Source organism: Tachyglossus aculeatus, chromosome 17, assembly GCF_015852505.1.
Source record: "Tachyglossus aculeatus isolate mTacAcu1 chromosome 17, mTacAcu1.pri, whole genome shotgun sequence".
NCBI lineage: Eukaryota > Metazoa > Chordata > Mammalia > Monotremata > Tachyglossidae > Tachyglossus > Tachyglossus aculeatus.
In genome coordinates, this window is record NC_052082.1 from 8,593,798 (window position 1) to 8,613,449 (window position 19,652).

The 19,652-nt window shown below is 44.0% G+C and overlaps 1 protein-coding gene across 3 annotated transcripts in view; it reads left to right on the top strand.

Moving 5' to 3' along the window:
- Positions 1 to 19,652, top strand: part of SLC4A4 (solute carrier family 4 member 4) — a 355,442-nt gene that overhangs the window by 259,845 nt on the left and 75,945 nt on the right. For all 3 annotated transcript variants that reach the window (XM_038758874.1, XM_038758873.1, XM_038758875.1), the window contains exon 13: positions 13,672 to 13,805. In XM_038758874.1, the coding sequence (XP_038614802.1) occupies positions 13,672 to 13,805 (134 nt within the window). The remainder of the gene's footprint in view (positions 1 to 13,671; positions 13,806 to 19,652) is intronic.

Genomic DNA, 19,652 nt, shown 5'->3' on the forward strand with positions numbered 1-19,652 from the left:
GGGATGTAAGACAAAGAAGGAAATTCCCTGATAGTCTGAAGAGATTTTCAAGCTCTTTATAGGCCCAAGAGGCAGACTGGGTGACCTGCTTTGACCACTGAAGATTTGCCGGGCATCTAGAAGACAGGGAAGGATCATGGCGGGGCTATAGAAGCCAGTACAAGGAGCAGGTGCCAGAAGGGCTTAACTCGCTAGGTCTTTGGATCCCTGGGGGAAGTAACTGGGCTCTGAATTTCTTCATTTCATTGAAGCAGCCTTGGTGACAATGCTATTGATGCCTGTTTACTTGTTTTGATGTCTGTCTCCCCACTTCTAGACCTTCTAGCCTACTGTGGACAGGGATTATCTCTCTTTATTGCTGAATTGTGCTTTCCAAGTGCTTAGTGCAGTGCTCTGCACACAGTAAGCACTCAATAAATATGATTGAATGAATGAATAATAATAATGGCATTTGTTAAGCACTTACTATGTGCAAAGCACTGTTCTAAGCCCTGGGGTAGGTACAAGGTAATCAGGTTGTCCCATGTGGGGCTCACAGTCTTCATCCCCATTTGACAGATAAGGTAACTGAGGCACAGAGAAGTGAAGTGACTTGCCCAAAGTCACACAGCTGATAGTGGCAGAGCCGGGATTAGAACCCTCGACCTCTGACTCCCAAGCCAGGGCTCTTTCAACTAAGGCACGCTGCTTCTCAGGAAGCGTGTCTACGGACTCTGTTGTGTTGGACTCTCCTAAGTGCTTAATTAACATAGTGCTCGGAACCCACTAAGTGCTCGGTAAATATCAGTGATTGATGATTTCAGCATGGGTATTATGATGTGCTCATTATGTGCCAAGCATTGTGCCATGCGCTGCAGAAGATCCAAGGGGATCAGATCAGTCTCAGTCTGTCCCACCTGGCGATCACAGACTAAAAGGAAAGAAGAGAAGGGATCTCTCAGAAGGACCTGGGTTCTAATCCTGATTCCACCACATGTCTGCTGTGTGACCTTGGGCAAGTCCCTTAACTTCTCTGTGACTCAGTTAGCTAATCTGTAAAATGGGGATACGAGTGTGAGCCCCATGTGGGACAGGGACTGTGTCCAACCTGATTAACTTGTATCTACCCCAGTGCTTAAAACAGTGCTCGGCAAGTACCGTATTTATTATCATTATTATTATTACAAATTACAGTTACAAGGGGATCAGATCAGTCTCAGTCTGTCCCACCTGGAGATCACAGACTAAAAGGAAAGAAGAGAAGGGATCACATCCCCGCTTGGCAACTGAGGTTAAGCGACTTGCCCAAAGACCCAGAGCAGGCCTGAGGCAGAGCCAAACCTAGAACACAATCAATCAATTGTATTTATTGAGCACTAACTGCGTGCAGAGCACTGCACTGAACGCTTGGGAGAGTACAATATAACAGAATTGGTAAACACTTTTCCTTCCCACGAAAAGCTTGGCCTAGAAAGTGGAACTTACGGTCTAGAGGGAAAGAAGGCCCCAGAAGACTGTCAAAAGACCCCCCAACTCCCACATGGTAGAGAAGGGCTTTTAGGCTGAAGCAGGACAGTGGGTTCTGATCCCCTGATGCCAAACAACTCTGGATGCATTCAAACCACCCTGAATCACAATGCCACAAAACCAAATTATTCACATATAAACTCTACAGTCCCACAGCTATTTTTTTTTTTCATTTTGGTACTTTTATGTTATAAGAGAGTGAAAGAAAGCAGCCATTTGGCTTCCGGGAAAGTGACACTAGAAATGGTCTGTTGCTTTTCACTGCACTGATAAAGTCCCGGGCAGCACTGGTGTTTACACAAAGGTTTTTGGTCTGCTCTCTCTTTGTGATGCGCAGCGATTCTTATGGCAACAAGGAGAGAGCTTTCGTTCAACTTAAACGTGTTGCCTGCAGGGATTCTCTCTGAAGCCCATTTGAACCTCACGAAACCATATTTTTGTGGGCTTCCCTGAGCCCAAGAAAAGGCTATTGTTGTGTGTGTGTGTGTGTGTGTGTGTGTGTGTGTGTGTGTGTGTGTGTGTGTGTATACACACATCTCATCTTGGTAGCATCATCTTCGAACTTTATATAGCACATTTCCTAGTTTTCAGGATGTTGTGGTCGAAATAATCAATCAACAATAAATGATATGTTATAAATTATTTATAGTCATATCTGTCTCTCCCTTCTAGACTGTAAGAAATGGGCAAGGAACATGTCTGACAACTCTGATATGTTCTCTCAAATACTTAGTACTCTGTACACAGGAAGCACTCAATAAATTCCACTGCTGCTGCTGATGATGAACCAATAAACTTCTTCTAGACTGTGAGCCCACTGTTGGGTAGGGCCCGTCTCTATATGTTGCCAACTTGTACTTCCCAAGAGCTTAGTACAGTGCTCTGCACACAGTAAGCGCTCAATAAACGCGATTGAATGAATGAATGAATGAATAAACAGTATTTATTGAGTGCTCACCATGTACAAAATACTGTACTATGTACTTGGGAGAGTGAAACAGAGTTAGTAGGCATCCTCCAAGCTTTCAAGGTGTATGCAATTCCTTGGGGGAGATAGATACTAAAATAAATTAGTGCGAAGCAGCATGGCTTAGTGGATAGAGCACGGACCTGGGAATCAGAAGGACCTGGGTTCTAATCCTGATTCCACCACGTCTGCTGTGTGACCTTGAGCAAGTCCCTTAGCTTCTCTGTGACTCAGTTACCTAATCTGTCAAATGGGGATAAGAGTGTGAGCCCCATGTGGGACACAGACTGTGTCCAACCTGATTAACTTGTATCTACCCCGGTGCTTAAAACAGTGCTTGGCAAGTACCATATTTATTATCATTATTATTATTACAAATTACAGAAGGGAGGAATTAACAGAATATAAAAGGTATGTATTTATGTGTTATGAAGGGTTGTGAGCACTTAAGGCAATTGGGTGATTAGAACTATATCTGGGAAGGCCTCCTGGAGGAGATGTGTCTTCAGAAAGGGCTTTGAGATGGAGGAAAGCTGTGGATGTGAGTGATGGAGGAGGAGGGAGTTCTAAACAGTTCCGGGCAGGGTGTGAGCATCCTTGTCTATTGTCACAGCTTGTAGTTCTGGTCCAGAATCTTGGCTAGAAGGTGACACCTGTTGCAGTGAAGAGTTTCTGGAGACCCTGCATGGAGGCTTTCTATTTCTTCGAAAGGTGCTATTTTTTGCTGCAGAGAGTTTAAGGAATGAGAAGGGAAAATATCTCAAGGCACATTGAGACCCAAGCGTGGGCCTCATGAAAGGCTGTCAAGACTCTCTGTTGTGAAGAAGGAGTAGGAGGAGAGAGGTCAGTGGAGTGAAGAGGTCATTTCCCCAATTTCAAGGGAAAGAATGATACTGTTATGAATCCCCCAGGGAAAAAGCAGACAGATGTTTAGGGGAGCTCTGAGCAAAAGTAAATCCCAGATGTGTTTGGTCTGGAACCGATTGGCTTTTGGAATCCTCCCAAAAGATTCTTGGGAGAGTCCCGTCTCAGCAAATTACCTGGATAAAAAAGATATTGGTCTCAAGTATCTGGTCTCTCTGAGCCCTTCCACCCCATCTACTGAAATTCGCCAAATAATTCAGACTCACTTCTCTTGGGGGTCTACACATCAGTTAGAAAACTCCTCACCATTGGCTTTAAAGCAGTCCACCACATTGCCCCCTCCTACCTCACCTTACTACTCTCCTGCTACAACCCAGCCCACCTACTTTGCTCCTTTAGTGCTAACCTTCTCACTGTGCCTCGATCTTGCCTGTCTCTCAGCCGACCCCTAGCCCACGAACTGCCTCTGGCCTGGAACGCCCTCCCTCCTCAAATCCAACAGACAATTTCTCTTCCCACCTTCAAAGCCTTATTGAAGGCACATCTCTTCCAAGAGGGCTTCTCAGACTAAGCCCCCTTTTCCTCTTCTCCCACTCGGTTCTGCGTCACACTGACTTGCTCCCTTTTCTCTTCCCCCTTCCCAGCCCCACAGAACTTATTCACATATCTGTCATTTATTTATTTGTATTGATGTCTGTCTCCCTGCATCTACACTGTAAACTGTGGGTGGGAAATGTGTCTGTTCATTGTTGTATTGTCCTCTCCCAAACTCTTAGTACAGTGCTCTGCACACAGTAAGCGCTCAATAAATATGACAATGAATGAAACTTTGCCTCTAAGTAGCAAGCCTATCTCCTTTGGAATTAGGACTACAAGGATGTTTTCTTGAAAAACTGAGGCAAAGGAACCTTTGTACTTGAAAACTAAAGTTTCCTCACCTGTGATTTTATGCAAACCCTTCTTGAACCTGCTAATATTTTTGGCTTTCATAATTTCCCTCAGTGCTTATGCTTATCACCGCCGTGAAGACATATTACCTTAATTACCTTCACACTTCAGTAGGTGCCCCCGCTGGGTATTGTGCGATTTGGTTAAAGAGAAATTCAGTTTTACTCTGTCCACCTCCTTTTGACAGTGAGCTCATTGTAGGCAGGGTAGATGAGTTTACCAACTCTATTGTACTGTTCTCTCCCAAGCACTTAGTACAGTGGTCTGCACAGAGTAAGAGCTCGACAAATACCATTGATCGTAAACTTCATTCATGCCCGTCTCATCCTTAAAGTCTTTATCTGCAGCTACCATTGAACAGAGCTTCCCACAGATTGCCATTTAAGCTAAATGGGTCAAATTCAGAAACCCCGCAGGCAATGAAGAAAACTGTTTCCAGTGAAAGTTTCCTGTGGCCATTGCTTTTCTCTGGAGAAAATTTCTTTTCAGCGTTTCCCATTTGAAATCATGAAAAATTCCTTTTCCTACCACTCAGCTAATTTAGCCTAGGCTTTTCAGTCAGGAAATGGGAGTCTAAAGATCGGAACAACCTAGGTAAAATGAAGTGGAGAGCTGAGCTATTATCACGGTGAATGTAGTCAATGTACACAGCCAATCTGGATCATAATTACCATGAAAACCTCCTTTTCCTCGGTAATAGCTTTGCCTCAATTATCCAAATCATTGCCTCAGCCCACCATTTCCTTTTGGTCACGTAGACCTTTTCTGGATAATTTCCCTGAGATGTCAGTGGTAACCTCAGGTCAAGAAGACACATATCCCTTGTATCATGACATCCAGAGAAACTCATTTAATTCTAGGTGAAACTATCTGAGCTAGAGCTCAGTGATGAAGCAGTTATGACCTAGTGAAAAGAAAACACATGCCTGGGAGTCAGAGGACTTGGGTTCTGATCACAGCTCCACCACATGTCTGCTGTGTGACCTTGGGCAAGTCACTTCACTTCTCTAGACCTCAGTTACCTCATCTGTAAAATGGAGATAAGACTCTGAGCCCCACGTGAGACAAGGACTGTGCCCTACCCAATTATGTTGTATCTATCCCAGCACTTAGTACAGTGCCTGGTGCATAATAAGCACTTAACAATATCATTAAAAAAAAAGAAAGAGCCAGCCAATGCTCAGCTCCAGTGAACACTCATTGAAGAGGTTTTTCAGTTTGCTATCCACATGCACAAAGATTGTAACCGTTCCCTGTTTTTTCAAAAATTTAATGCTGCCACCTTGATCAATCGATCAGTGGTATTTATTGAGCGCTTACTGTGGGCATAGAACTGTACCAAGTATTTGGAAAAGGACAATGCAGTATAGCTGGCAGACATGATCCCTGCCCAGAAGGAGCATACAGTCTACCGGCACTGACAGGCATTAAAATAAATTACTGATAGGTTAAATTGATCAACATAGTAATGTTCACTGAGCACTCACTTGATGCAGTGCACTGTATTGGTTGCTTGTGAAATTCAGAAAAATGAAATGAAACATTCCCTGACCACAAGGAGCTTATGCTCTAATGAGAAGCTACACTCTAACATTGTGTGTGGTGTATTTGTATGGCTTCGAGGCACTAAATAGCATTTATTGGGCAGGAAACATGCCTTCTTACTCTAATATACTCTCCCAAGTGCTTAGAACAGTGCTGAGGCCACAGTAAAGCTCAATAAATGTGGTTGATTATTCTTCTTCTTATTATCATCATTTTATCATTATTGTTTATTATTACTGTTATTCAATGCTTACTATGTGCCAACACTGTATTATGCAGTGGGATAGAGATGAAATAATCAGGATGAGCACAGACCCTGTTCCACAAGGGCCTCTCAGTCTAAGGGGAAGGGAGAACAGGTACTTCATCCCCATTTTACAGGCAAGGAAATTTGCACACAGAGTAGTTAAATGACCTGCCCACCAAGTACTTAGTACAGTGCTCTGCACACAGTAAGTGCTCAATAAATACGATTGAATGAATGAAAATGGCAGTTCAGGGATTAAAATCTCCGTCCCAACTTCCAGGCCCCTGTTCCTTCCATTAGGCTGTGCTGCTACCCTGACAGGGACCTCCCCTTATCTCTATTAAAAGTTTCGAGTATTTTTTTCCTTGATAATTTATTGCTTTCTCCACCCCACCTCCCAGTTTAGCTTCACTACGTCCAGAGCTATAGGGGATCCAGATGCCACAGTCTGTCTGGGAGACTCCCACCCTTCCCGGAGCTATAGGGGATCCAAATGCCACAGTCTGGGAGAGTCCCCACCTTGTCTCTGACTCAGCACCTCCTCTGGGGACAATAACATCAGCATTTGGGGATTTTCTTTCCTCATCCCTCTTCTTCCTTGTTCCCTACTGGATTTAGACTTGTACTTCCTTGAGAGAACAGCACTCGTGGTCTGTTACATTGTTATATTGTACCCTCCCCAGTGCTTATTACAGTGCAATGCACATAGCAAGCGCTAAATAAATATGATTGACTGACTGGAATAGTATATACTATAATAGAGTGCATTGTGGTATAGTGATGAGTATCTCCGCTGGTCACACTGGAGACAGGGATTCGATTCAATCAACCAATCGATCGATAATATTTATTGAGCACTTACTGTGTGCAGACATTGTCCTGAGAACTTGGGAGAGTATAGTCTAGTGGGGGAGACAGAGGCAGGTTTAATTTTCTTTCTGGACTGTGAGCCCATTGTGAGCAGGGATTGTCTCTCTTTATTACTGCATTGTAGTTTCCAAACGCTTCGTACAATGCTCTGCACACGGTGAGTGCTCAATAAACACTGTTGAATGAACGAATGAACTCTGTTGCATTATACTCTCCCAAGTGCTCAGTACAGCGCTCTGCACACAGTAATCATTCACTAAATACCATTGTTTGATTGAATAACTCCCCCAGTCCCTGTTTTGAAGCATCCACTGAAATGTTGGTTTCATTATTAGTGCCAAAATACTCCTAGTCATCTCTTTCAATCAATCGATGGAATTTCAGCAACTCAGACTCTTTCTGCTGGTATTCCTCCCTACCTCCCTTTTTGGATACAGACCTAAGCCTCTTGATTGTCATGCCAGTTTCAGGATGTACCTTCCAACAACGTTAAACCCTCCTAATGCCTTGTAGAACTGTACTGTTCCTCTTCTCCTGGAACAGCCTTGTTGATCATCACCTCTCTTCTGTTTTGATCTATTTCTATACCATCTGCCAAATTGTTCTCTCTGCCTTCAATTATCTCTTGATATCTATCTTCAGCATTCACACTACCCCCCTTTCTTAATGAATCAACCACTAAACATTGCGATTTTAAGTTCGCGAATTGTCACCCACATCTCTAGTACCACAAGAAATTCTACATTTTCCTTCTATAAATTGTACCAGAGTACCTGTTGCTGAAACCTTCTTATCATCTCTGAGTATTAACTCTGAAGAGTTGTATAATTTAGATTTAATTTTAAAATCGCTAGTGTGATAATAGGTACATGGGTTTGAGAGTCGAGCAAAGACTGTTTCCTTTCGGTATTAGCGTCGTACTCTGGTGTGGATAGTTTCCACTGGGTTTTAGAATTGCCTATTGTGCTGGACTTTAAAGAGTCGCACCGGTGCTGAATAGTGACTTCAGAAGCCTGGTCAAGATGGTGCCAACAGCAAAGAGCAAAGAGACCCCATTACAATCTCTGCAGTCAGCTTTTTCCTCTCCTTCCCTTTCTATTATCGCCATGGCGATCATGGCGGCTTCTTTGAAATCCTTGACAAATTGCTTGGGCAGGAATCTGAACAGAACATCTCCTCTCTACCGTGCAATCTTGGCAGGTAAATCGAAAGATCTGGGAGAATTGCCATTCTTGATGGCTTCAATTGCAGTCGTGATTTCAAGCTTGAGCACAGAAACCATTTCTTCACATGTTTGGCAGGAAAACTGGTCTTCACAGAGAATCGTGATTGATGGTGGAAGGTGCATTTAAGAGATCTGTAATGGAAGATGGGTTAAGGAGATGGCAGCTTATCTAAGACTTGTCTGTGATGACGGGAGTCAGGTCCATGCTTCAGTAGTTCTGTGGCAGTGTGTGGGGGCACACAAACATAGTTTGGGGGTGCATGGAAGTCCTTGGTTTGGTTTTGGCTGGGAAAATCTTGGCTCTGTTCCATCTTAGTGTTTCTCCCACTTGTCGTTCCCAGATTTGCTCTGTCTGCTACAATGAAGGGTCTAATTAGGCCATTGTCTTCATAGCAATCCTGGTTCTACCTGGAGGCAGTCAGTCAGTCAATTCATATTTAATTGAGCACTCAATAAATACAACTGACTGACTAGCTTACTGTGAGCAGAGCACCGTACTAAGCATTTGGGGGAGTACAATATAACAGCCACATTCCCTGACCACAGTGAGCGTAAAGTCTAGATGGGGAGATAGACATTAATATAAATAAATGACAGATATGTACATAAGTGCTGTGGGGCTGGGTGGGGTGAAGAATTAAAGGAGCAAGTCAGAGCGGTGAAGAAGTGGGTGGGGGAAGAGAAGAGGGGGGTCTTAGTCAGGGAAGACCTTTTGGAGGAGATGTGCCTTCCGTAAGACTTTGAAGGCGGGGAGAGTCATAGTCTGTGGGATATGAGGAAGAAGGGCCTTCTAGGTCAGAAGCAGGATGTGGACGAGAGGTCGGCGGTAAGATAAGTGAGATCTAGGTCCAGTGAGAAACAGTATCTACAGTCTTAATGGCTGCCTTGGAGACAAGCGAATGTAGTTACTGGCTACAGTAGGACGGCTAGAATGCTGCCTCAGAGTTGTTTGCAAGTGTCTTTGTTCTCTGATTTGACTTGTACATATTCTATTTATTGCTTGTACATATTCTATTTATTTTATTTTGTTAATATGTTTTGTTTTGTTCTCTGTCTCCCCCTTCTAGACTGTGAGCCCACTGTTGGGTAGGGACCATCTCTATATGTTGCCAACTTGTACTTCCCAAGTGCTTAGTACAGTGCTCTGCACACAGTAAGCACTCAATAAATATGATTGAATGAATGAATGAATGAATTCAACCATCTGGATGGTCCGTGGCACTTTGTGGAAGTTTGAAACCTATCAAACAACGGCCACCGATCAAACAGTCTCGAGTCACGTGGCATGGAAGCAAAATGAAATCCAGCATACCTTGTTGTCGAAGCATAGGATAGTCAATCAGATGACCTACCCTACATTGATTGCTCTTGTAGAATCTAACTGCAGGCCAGCAGGCTAGTGGCAGAGCTGGGATTAGAACTGAGGTCCTCCGATTCCCAGGTCCCTGACTCTTTCCACTAGGCAATGCTGCTTCCTCAATTTGACCAAATTCTGATTAGCCTCTGCCCAGAACTCTGCATGAATTAGCTTCAGCTTCTTAAATACCATTCATTAATTGATTGATATACTGTAACGGTCTCGTTCAAATCCAGTTTAACGGTTTCCTATAGATCTTTTCAAAAAAAATCTTCATTTCTTCTTCCAATCAGTGCTACTTAATGAAGGAACCCTCAAGAGTTTTAAAATTGTAACTTTGAATTTATAGGTCTTTAGCCTAGGTAGATCCATCCATCCATCAATCAATCAATCAGTAGTATTGATTAAGCCTAATGTGTGCAGAGCACTGCATTAAGGGTTTGGCAGAGAACAATTGAATTGGTAGGCATGATTCCTGACCGCAAGGAACTTAGCATCTAGCAGGGGGGAGAGACACTACAATAAATTATGGGGAAGGGGAAGGGATTAACTAAAAGAATTTGTACATAAGTAGCAGAGGAGGGTGGCAGGGGTGTGAATGCCCAAGTTATGATTATGATGGTACTTATTAAGCACTTACTATGTGCAAAGCACTGTTCTAAGCCCTAGGGAGGCTACAAGGTGATCAGGTTGTCCCACAGGGGGCTCACAGTTTTAATCCCCATTTTCCAGATGAGGTAACTGAGGCCCAGAGAAGTTAAGTGACTTGCCCAAAGTCACACAGCTGACAATTGCCCAGGCTCTTTCCACTAAGCCACGCTGCTTCTCTAAAGTACTTAGATGAAGCTAGATGGGTTAAAGGGACAGTTGCAGGTGTTGTGGGGAAGAGTGGCATAGTTGTGTAGAGAAGCAGCATGGCCTAGTGGAAATAATAATAATAATAATAATAATGGCATTTATTAAGCGCTTACTATGTGCAAAGCACTGTTCTAAGCGCTGAGGAGTTTACCAGGTGATCAGGTTGTTCCACAGGGGGCTCACAGTCTTAATCCCCATTGTACAGATGAGGGAACTAAGGCACAGAGAAGTTAAGTGACTTGCCTAAAGTCACACAGCTGACAAGTGGCAGAGCCGGAATTTGAACCCATGACCTCTGACTCCAAAGCCCGTGCTCTTTCCACTGAGCCACGCTGCTTCTCTGAAAGAGCATGGTCCTGGGAGTGGGTTCTAACCCCAGCTCTGCTGCTTGTCTGCTGTGTGACTTTGGACAAGTCACTTCACTTCTCTTGCTCCTGGTGCCTCATCTGTAAAATGGGGATTATGACTGTGAACGTGTCTGTTTATTGTTGTGTTGTACTCTCCCAAGCGCTTAGTACAGTGCTCTGCACACAGTGAGTGCTCAATAAGTACAATTGAATGAGTGAATGAATGAATTACATGGACTGTGACCAACCTGATTATCTTGTACATATCTATTCCATTTATTTTATTTTGTTAATATGTTTTGTTTTGTTCTCTGTCTCCCCCTTCTAGACTGTGAGCTCACTGTTGGGTAGGGACCGTCTCTATATGTTGCCAACTTGTACTTCCCAAGCTCTTAGTACAGTGCTCTGCACACAGTAAGTGCTCAATAAATATGATTGATTGATTGATTGATTGTATATGCTCCAGTGTTTAAAACAGTTCCTGGCTGCTTAGTACAGTAAGTGCTTAACAAATACCATTAAAAAAAAAAGGGTAAATTCACCTTCTGCCTTTGCAGTGCTCTGCACACAGTAAGCACTCAATAAATATGATTGAATTGAATTAAATGTGAATCTTTCACTCCTTCCATTATCCTTTGGAGGAGAGCAGGCCTGAAGTCTCTGCATTAATAATAGTAGTCACGGTATTTACTGAGCTCCCAGTGTGTGCAGTGTGTTAAACTGAGAGCCTGGGAAAATAGCACAGAGAATCAGTTCATCTCCTGATCTCAAGGTGCTTAGACTTTTACAATCACTGTTAGAAGATGATAGATTAAAGCCCAAAGAGAGAAGAACCATCTGTGATCATTCAGATTTATTGAGTGCTTACTGTGTGCAGAGCACTGTACTAAGTGCTTGGGAAGTACAAGTTGGCAACATATAGAGACGGTCCCTACCCAACAGCAGGTTCACAGTCTAGAAGGGGGAGACAGACAACAAAACAAAACATATTAACAAAATAAAATAAATAGAATAAATTAAAAAACCCAATAAACAAATAAAAATTTGTTAAGCGCTTACTATGTGCCAAGCACTGTTCTAAGCACTAGGGGGATACAAGGTGATCAGGTTGTCCCACGCGGGGCTCACAGTCTTAATCCCCATTTTACAGATGAGGGAACTGAGGCACAGAGAAGTTAAGTGCCTTGCTCAAAGTCACACAGCTGACAAGTAGCAGAGCTGGGATTAGAACCCATGACCTCCTGACTCCCAGGGCCGGGCTCTTCCCACTGAGGCACGCTGCTTCTCTATTACATTCAGTACTCACTTGAGTTGGGGTAGGCTGTTTTCATGACAGTCAGTCATCAGGAAGGAGAATGGCCAATTGATCAATCTCTCTGAAGAGTCAAGGGACGTAACATGGCGCAGTGGATAGAGCCCAGCCCTGGGAATCAGAAGGCCCTGGGTTCTAGTCCTGGCTCCACCACTTGTCGGCTGAGTGACCCTGGGCAAGTCACTTCACTTCTCTGTGCCTCAGTTGCCTTATCTAGAAAATGGGGATTAAGACTGTGAGCTCCATGAGGGACATGGACTGTGTCCAATCTGATTACCTCATATCTACCCCAGCGCATAGAGCAGAGTGTGGCACATAGTAAGGGCGTAATGAATGCCATAAAAGAAGCCTGGTATCATGTTTGGGATCATCTCCTGAAAGTCTGTAACTATCTCTTTGCCCTCAGACTGAATAAAGCCTGAAAACAAGTTTATTAAATAATCAGCTACAAATGGCCCTAAATTAACTTTGGTGAGCCCTTCCTTGCGTGAGAAGACTGAAAAACATTCCCATACTATGATTTGATGTGCATCATGTCGATGTGGGTTAAAATTGTTCTTTTCTGAGAAATCTTGGAAGCAGTGCTGAGCTTAAGAGACTTTCCAGGGCAGTGTTTGTAATAAATCAGCCATCTGTTTCAAAATTGTCATCAACACAATGGAAATTCTCGATCTTTAAATAATAAAATCCTGAAAAAAGCATTGGCCTAAACGCAGAGGGCTGCAGTAAATTAACTTCCTCTGGAGGAAGTTGGTTTGTGTCGTTTCGGATAGGGGTGATGGCTGTCAGCTTTTGCAAAGAAGAGGATCACCCCTCTGACACTCCCAAAACACTTTTGTCCATATCTGTAATTTGTTTTAACTTCATGTCTCTGTCTCTTAGACTGTTAGCTCCCTAGGCGCAGGGGACATATCTACCAGCTCTATTCTATTCTTCTCACCCAAGCAAGAAAAGCAGTACTCTGAACACAGTATGCTCTCAGTGAACACCATTAATTGATGGACTGATTGACAGGAACCGTGTTCCATCTGTTCATCCAGTCTGTACCCCAGTCCTTAGCTCAGTGCTTGGCACGTAGGAAGCGCTTCATGAATGCCATACTTATTATTATCCTGAACAACTGGAGATGTGACTCCTGCCATCAAGAGAGCTCATCTTGGATTAATTGACCACTCTAGGGAACATGACGTTAAGACTATGCCACTCTGAGTGCTTAGTACAGTGCTCTCCACATAGCACTCAATAAGTACTGTTGATGATGATGATGATGGATGGGCTTTCCCATGACATCAGTGGGTGCTCATTTCCCAGAAGTAACTGCAGCTGGCCAAACTGCGATTGGTAAAGCTAAAGTCTGGTGGGACCATGTGGATTAGGGACAACCCAGCTAAAGTACCACCGGGTGAAATTCTAGGAAGCTTAGGTGTGTGTGTGTGTTTGTAGAGTGTGTGTGTGTGCACGCGTGCATATGTGCTTGTGCATGAAGAAGGGAGCGAATCAGGGAGGGAAGGGGAAGCACTCGAAGCCAGTTGGCTAATTGGTCGGCGTTGCAAGGTCAATCAGGGACTGTGACTGTTGGTGGGGACTCTTGGCTGCAACTAACATGTGTGTTTTGGGTCCCGCAGGGTGTTTTGGAGAGTTTCCTGGGCACAGCAGTTTCTGGAGCCATCTTCTGCCTTTTCTCCGGCCAACCCCTCACCATCCTCAGCAGCACAGGCCCCGTCCTGGTCTTCGAGAGGCTTCTATTTAATTTCAGCAAGTGAGTATGGCGTGGGCGTTTCTCTGGTTCACCCTTGCAAGTGAACTGTGGCGGTGGGATGACTGGCGGGCGGCTCCCCCTTTTGCAGAAACCAGAAAATAATTGAGGAGGATTTTAAATTGAAAACAAAAAATCTGTACCCTCTGAGATTCTGTGCTCAATGATAGAAGAGATTTTGCCAAGATAAAGAGCTCAGTAGGACAGACAGGGAGACCGCAGACGAGTCACTTAGGTTTAGGGCACTTAGCACTTAAAGGAGGAAAGCAGATTTGTTGTCCCTAATCTTCAAAGTGCCAAGGTTGACCTCTAATTTAACTTCCGGACTCCAAGGGAGACAACACTGTATATTCCCTAACAAGTCCCAAGAAACCGGTTTCTGACACACTAACACCAAAGAACACCGGTGGAATGATCCAGTCATATGATCTCAGGAGATTTGAGGGGGGTGGGTGGGCTATTTTAGAGAACAGGACACTGAGTTCAGTGACCTGCTGAAGATGTCGAAGCCCATGCGTGGCAGCAGGGCCATGGATGAGGATTTTTGACTCCGTATCCAAGCACTCCAACTGCTCTGTGGACTCTTCCTACACTTATTCTCTGGTTCGAGGTAAAGGCACGAAGGCAGAGGTTTAGCTTGATTATTTGTCCAGTAGAAAGAGTTCAGGTCTGGGAGTTAGAGGGCCAAGTTTCTAATTCCAGCACGGCCACTTGCTCACTGTGTGGCCTTGGGCAAATCACTTACCTTCTCGGTGCCTCAGGTTCCTCCTCTGCAACACGGGGATTCAATATCTGTTCTCCTTTCTACCTAGATTGTGAACCCCATATAGATAGGAACTGCATCCGGCCTGATAATCTTGTATGAACTACCCCGGTGCTTAGTACAGTGCTTGGCACTTAGTAAGTGCTTAATGAATATCACAGTAATTACTATGGCAGTGTTTGGTAAAGTCCTATGAATTTAACATTTAGAAAGCTATTGTCCAGCCACTTCTGATCTTCAGTTCATATTCTAAAAAATGTGTAATGGAATTAGTAGCGTGCCCAATTACTAAATGTTAATTATGATTACTATTATTCTTGGAAGCATCATTGCCTAGTGGAAAGAATGTCGACCTGGCAGTCAGAGGCCCTGGGCCCTCGTGCCAGTTCTGCCACTTGTCTACTCTGTGTCCCTGGTCAAGTCACTTAACTTCTCTGTGCCCCACCTACAAAATGGGGATTTAATCCCTGTTCTCCCTCCTACTTAGACCGTGAGCCCCATGTGGGACCCTATTATCTTGTATCTACCCCAGTGCTTAGTGCTTAAAAAACACCACCATTATTATTGTTATCAGTGATATTGTATTGAGTGCTAACAAGGTACCAACCACTGTGCTAAGCACTGGGGTAGATACAAGAATAATTAGAGCAGAACCTGTTCCACATGGGTCTAACAATCTGACATGGGGAGAGGCAGGTATCATTCCCTTCCCTTCTAGACTGTGAGCCCTCTGTTGGGTAGGGACCATCTCTATATGTTGCCAACTTGTACTTACCAAGCGCTTAGTACAGTGCTCTGCACACAGTAAGTGCTCAATAAATACGATTGAATGAATGAATTCCCATTTGATGGGTGAGGGAACTTTTCCAAATGCTTCAAACAGTGCTCAGCACAGAGGAAGTGCTCAATAAATAGCATTTCTTGACTGATGGGTTAATTAAATGCTCCTTCAGCGGTGCAAGTGCAGGCTGCTGGCCGAAGGGGCTCCCTGGTTTGTCAGAAGGAATGGTACCTTAAGATCAAACATGGACCTCTGGAAAGGGCGGGGTGGAAGCCACTGCGGAGACAGAGCCCCAACATTTTCCCAGCAATTGAAGGCTCTCCACCAATGTCGGGGTTCCTCTACCAGCCCTCTCGTGTTTCCTCCACTTGGGCAGTGGAGTCGTCATAGAAGAAGGTTGGTAGTTATTTGCTTGCAAGGAAAAGAGGCACGTCACCCCCGCAGTCCTGAAAGCACTCAGTTCAGCGCTCTGCTCAGAGTAAGTGCTCAATAAATGCCACTGATTGATTGACTGAAGAGGGGACATAAAGAGGAAGGGCCCCATTACCATCCCTTATCCTAGTGTCTCCTCTTCTCCATCGCCTGAGTCCCATCCCCTTTCTCCTGCCTCCTCCTCCGTATTCCATGTGCCTACAGTTCCCTGTAGTCCCACGCTCCAAAGAGGATGAAAAGGATGGGGCTAGGACCCTTGACATTTGGCAGAACCAAACGATAGGAAGTGATTCAACCCCAACAGAAGAGAGTTCCCGAGAAACAGACTCCATTGTGCTTCCGCTGGATGCGGCGGCCTGAATTATAAGCTCCAAATTCATGTGCCTTAACTGAAAGTTCTCAGTTAATGCCATGGATTGATTTACCGATTGAAGCAAAAGGAAAAAAAAGTCTCTCTTTTTCCTTGTGTAAAGAAGATTCAAAACTTTTTATGGCTACAGATTTGAACCCCAGTTTGTAGTTACGACACAGTCCCTTCTAAGCTTCTCCCATCAAAGTCCTCAACATCGGATGATCGAGGGGACGGTGGAAAGAATTTGGCTCAGGCCAGTTTACAGAAAGAACCAAACAGTTTTCTGGGTTGGAAAAAAAAAATGTGAGAGAAATGAAAGCCTCTGTGGAAAGATTAAACAGGAGCTGGGGTGGGGGTTGGGGTGTGGGGAAGAACATTCTAAACAGGAACAAATATGAGAGTGCTTTCCAAAAAGATTTATGGGTTGCAATGTGATCAGGGTCTTAATCTAAAGAAAAAGTTTGAGTGGTAGTTTTCTTTTGATAATTCTGGGACAGAGATGACTTCCTTTCCATAAACAAATGCATCACGTCCTCTCCTACCAGATGCACCAAAGCAAATGAAATATGCACTGAAGATATCTGAATAATTTAGTTAATTAGCAAGCAATGTGAAGAGGAAGGCCGGAGAGATTGTTATTATGATTGCTAACAATAATAAGGGCATTTATGAAGTGCTTCTTATGTGCCAAGCACCTTGTTGTCTGTCTCCCCCTTCTAGACTGTGAGCCTGTTGTTGGGTAAGGACCATCTCTATATGTTGCTGACTTGTACTTCCCAAGCGCTTAGTACAGTGCTCTGCACACAGTAAGTGCTCTATAAATACAATTGAATGAATGACTAGGGTAGATACAAAAATCATCAGACTGGACCCAGAACCAAGTCACAGTCTAAGAGGGAGGGAGAGCAGATACTTTAATCCCCATTTGAGAGATGAGGAATCTGAAGAACAGGGTAGTTAAGTGACTCGCCCATGATCGCACAACAGGAAAGTGGTAGAGTCATGGTCAGAACTAGTCCCTTGACTCCTAGTCAATTAATCAGTCAATCAAGGGTATTTACTGAGCATTTACTATGTGCAGAGCACTGTACTAAGAGCTTTAGGAGAGTACTGAATAACAAAATTAGCCCATAACAAACTTACAGTCTAGAGGGTAGACAAGATGGTAGAAAATTGGTAGTCTAGAGTTGGTAGACATGTTTTCTGCCCCCAAGGAGCTTAGAGCCTAGAAGGAGAAGCAGACATTAAAATAAATTACAGATTCATTCATTCATTCAATCGCATTTATTGGGCGCTTACTGTGTGCAGAGCACTACACTAAGTGCTTGGGAAGTACAAGTTGGCAACATATAGAGAAGGTCCCTACCCAGCAATGGGCTCACAGTCTAGAAGGGGGAGACAGACAACAAAACAAAACATGTGGACAGGTGTTTAGTCATCAGAACAAATAGAATTAAAGCTAAATGCACATCATTAACAAAACAAATAGAATAGTAAATATGTACAAGTAAAATAAATAGAGTAATAAATCTGTACAAACATATATACAGGTGCTGCAGGGAGGGGAAGGAGGTAGGGCGGGGGGGATGGGGAGGAGGAGAGGATAAAGGGGGCTCAGTGTGGGAAGGCCTCCTGGAGGAGGTGAGCTCTCAGTAGGGCTTTGAAGGAGGAAGAGAGCTAGCTTGGTGGATGTGTGGAGGGAGGGCATTCCAGGCCAGGGGGAGGACGTGGGCCAGGGGTCGATGGCGGAATAGGCGAGAACGAGGCACAGTGAGGAGATTAGCGGCAGAGGAGCGGAGGAGCACTTATGTACAGGTAGGTACATAAGTGCTGTGGGGATGGATATCAAGTGCTTAATGGATTCAAATCCAAATGCAAGGGTGATGCAGAAGGACAGTGAGTAGGGAAAATGAGGGCGGCTTATTTGGGAAAGGCCTCTTGGAGGAGATGTGCTTTTAATAAGACTTTGCAGGTAGGGAAAGTGACGGTGTGTCAGATATGAAGGGGAAGGGAGTTCCGGCTCAGAGGCAGGATTGATGATGATGATGATGATGATGATGTGGGCAATAGGTTGGCGGTGAGATAGATGAGATCGAAGTCCAGTGGGTAGGTCGGGGAAGCAGCGTGGCTCAGTGGAAAGAGCCCGGGCTTTGGAGTCAGAGGTCAGGGGCTCAAATCCCGTCTCCTCCAATTGTCAGCTGTGTGACTTTGGGCAAGTCACTTCACTTCTCTGGGCCTCACTTACTTCATCTGTAAAATGGGGATTAAGACTGTGAGCCCCCCGTGGGATGACCTGATCACCTTGTAACCTCCCGAGTGCTTAGAACAGTGCTTTGCACATAGTAATGCTTAGTAAATGCCACCATCATTATTATTATTATTAGAGGAGTGATGCGTGTGTTCTGGTTTGTAATACGATATCAGCGAGATAAGGTAGAAGGGCACAAGAAGATTGAGTGCTATAACGTCAATGGTAAGGAATTTCTGTTAGATGAGGTTCTTGTAGTAATAAGAATAATTATGGTATTTTGTAAGCACTTACTATATGCCAGGCACTGTTCTAAGCACCAGGGTAGATACAAGATAATCAGTTTGGACACAGCCCCTGTCCCACATAGGACACACAGACTTAATTCCCATTTTACAGATGAGGGAACTGGGGCACAGAGAAGTGAAATGACTTACTTAAGGTCACACAGCAAATGAGTACTAAGCACTTGGGAGAGTACAATATAACAGAGGTGGCAATCAATCAATCAGTGGTGTTTATTTAATGCTTACTGTGTGCAGAGCACTGTACTGAGTTCTTGAGAAAATACAACACGACAGAGTTGACAGACACATTCCCTGCCCACAAGGAACTTACAGTCTAGAGGGGGAGAAAGACATTAATATAAATAATTATATATATTATATTAATATATGATATGAATGACTATAACCCTAATATAAATGATATAAATAAATAATTTACAATATATTTTAAAGATATTTATATGTATATAGTTTAAAGTTGGTAGATGTTCTCTGCCCTCAGGGAGCTTGCAGTGTGGGAAAGCAACTGATTGGCTTGTTTCCTTCATTCATTCATCCATTCATCCATTCATTCATTCATCCAATTGTATTTATTAATAATAATAATCAATCAATCAATCGTATTTATTGAGCACTTACTATGTGCAGAGCACTGTACTAAGCGCTTGAGCACTGTACTAAGCGCTTGATGATGATGATGGCATTTCCTAAGTGCTTACTATGTGCCAGGCACTATTCTAAACGCTGGGGTAGATACAAGGTAATCAGGTTGTCCCATGTGGGGCTCACAGACTTAATCCCCATATTGCAGATGAGGTAACTGAGGCACAGAGAAGTGACTTGCCCAAAGTCACACAGCTGATAAGTGGCGGAGCCGGGATTAGAACCCATGACCTCTGACTCCCAAGTCCATGCTCTTACCATGCAAAACACTGTACTAAGCGCTTGGGAGAGTACAATATAACAAGAAACAGACACGTTCCTTGC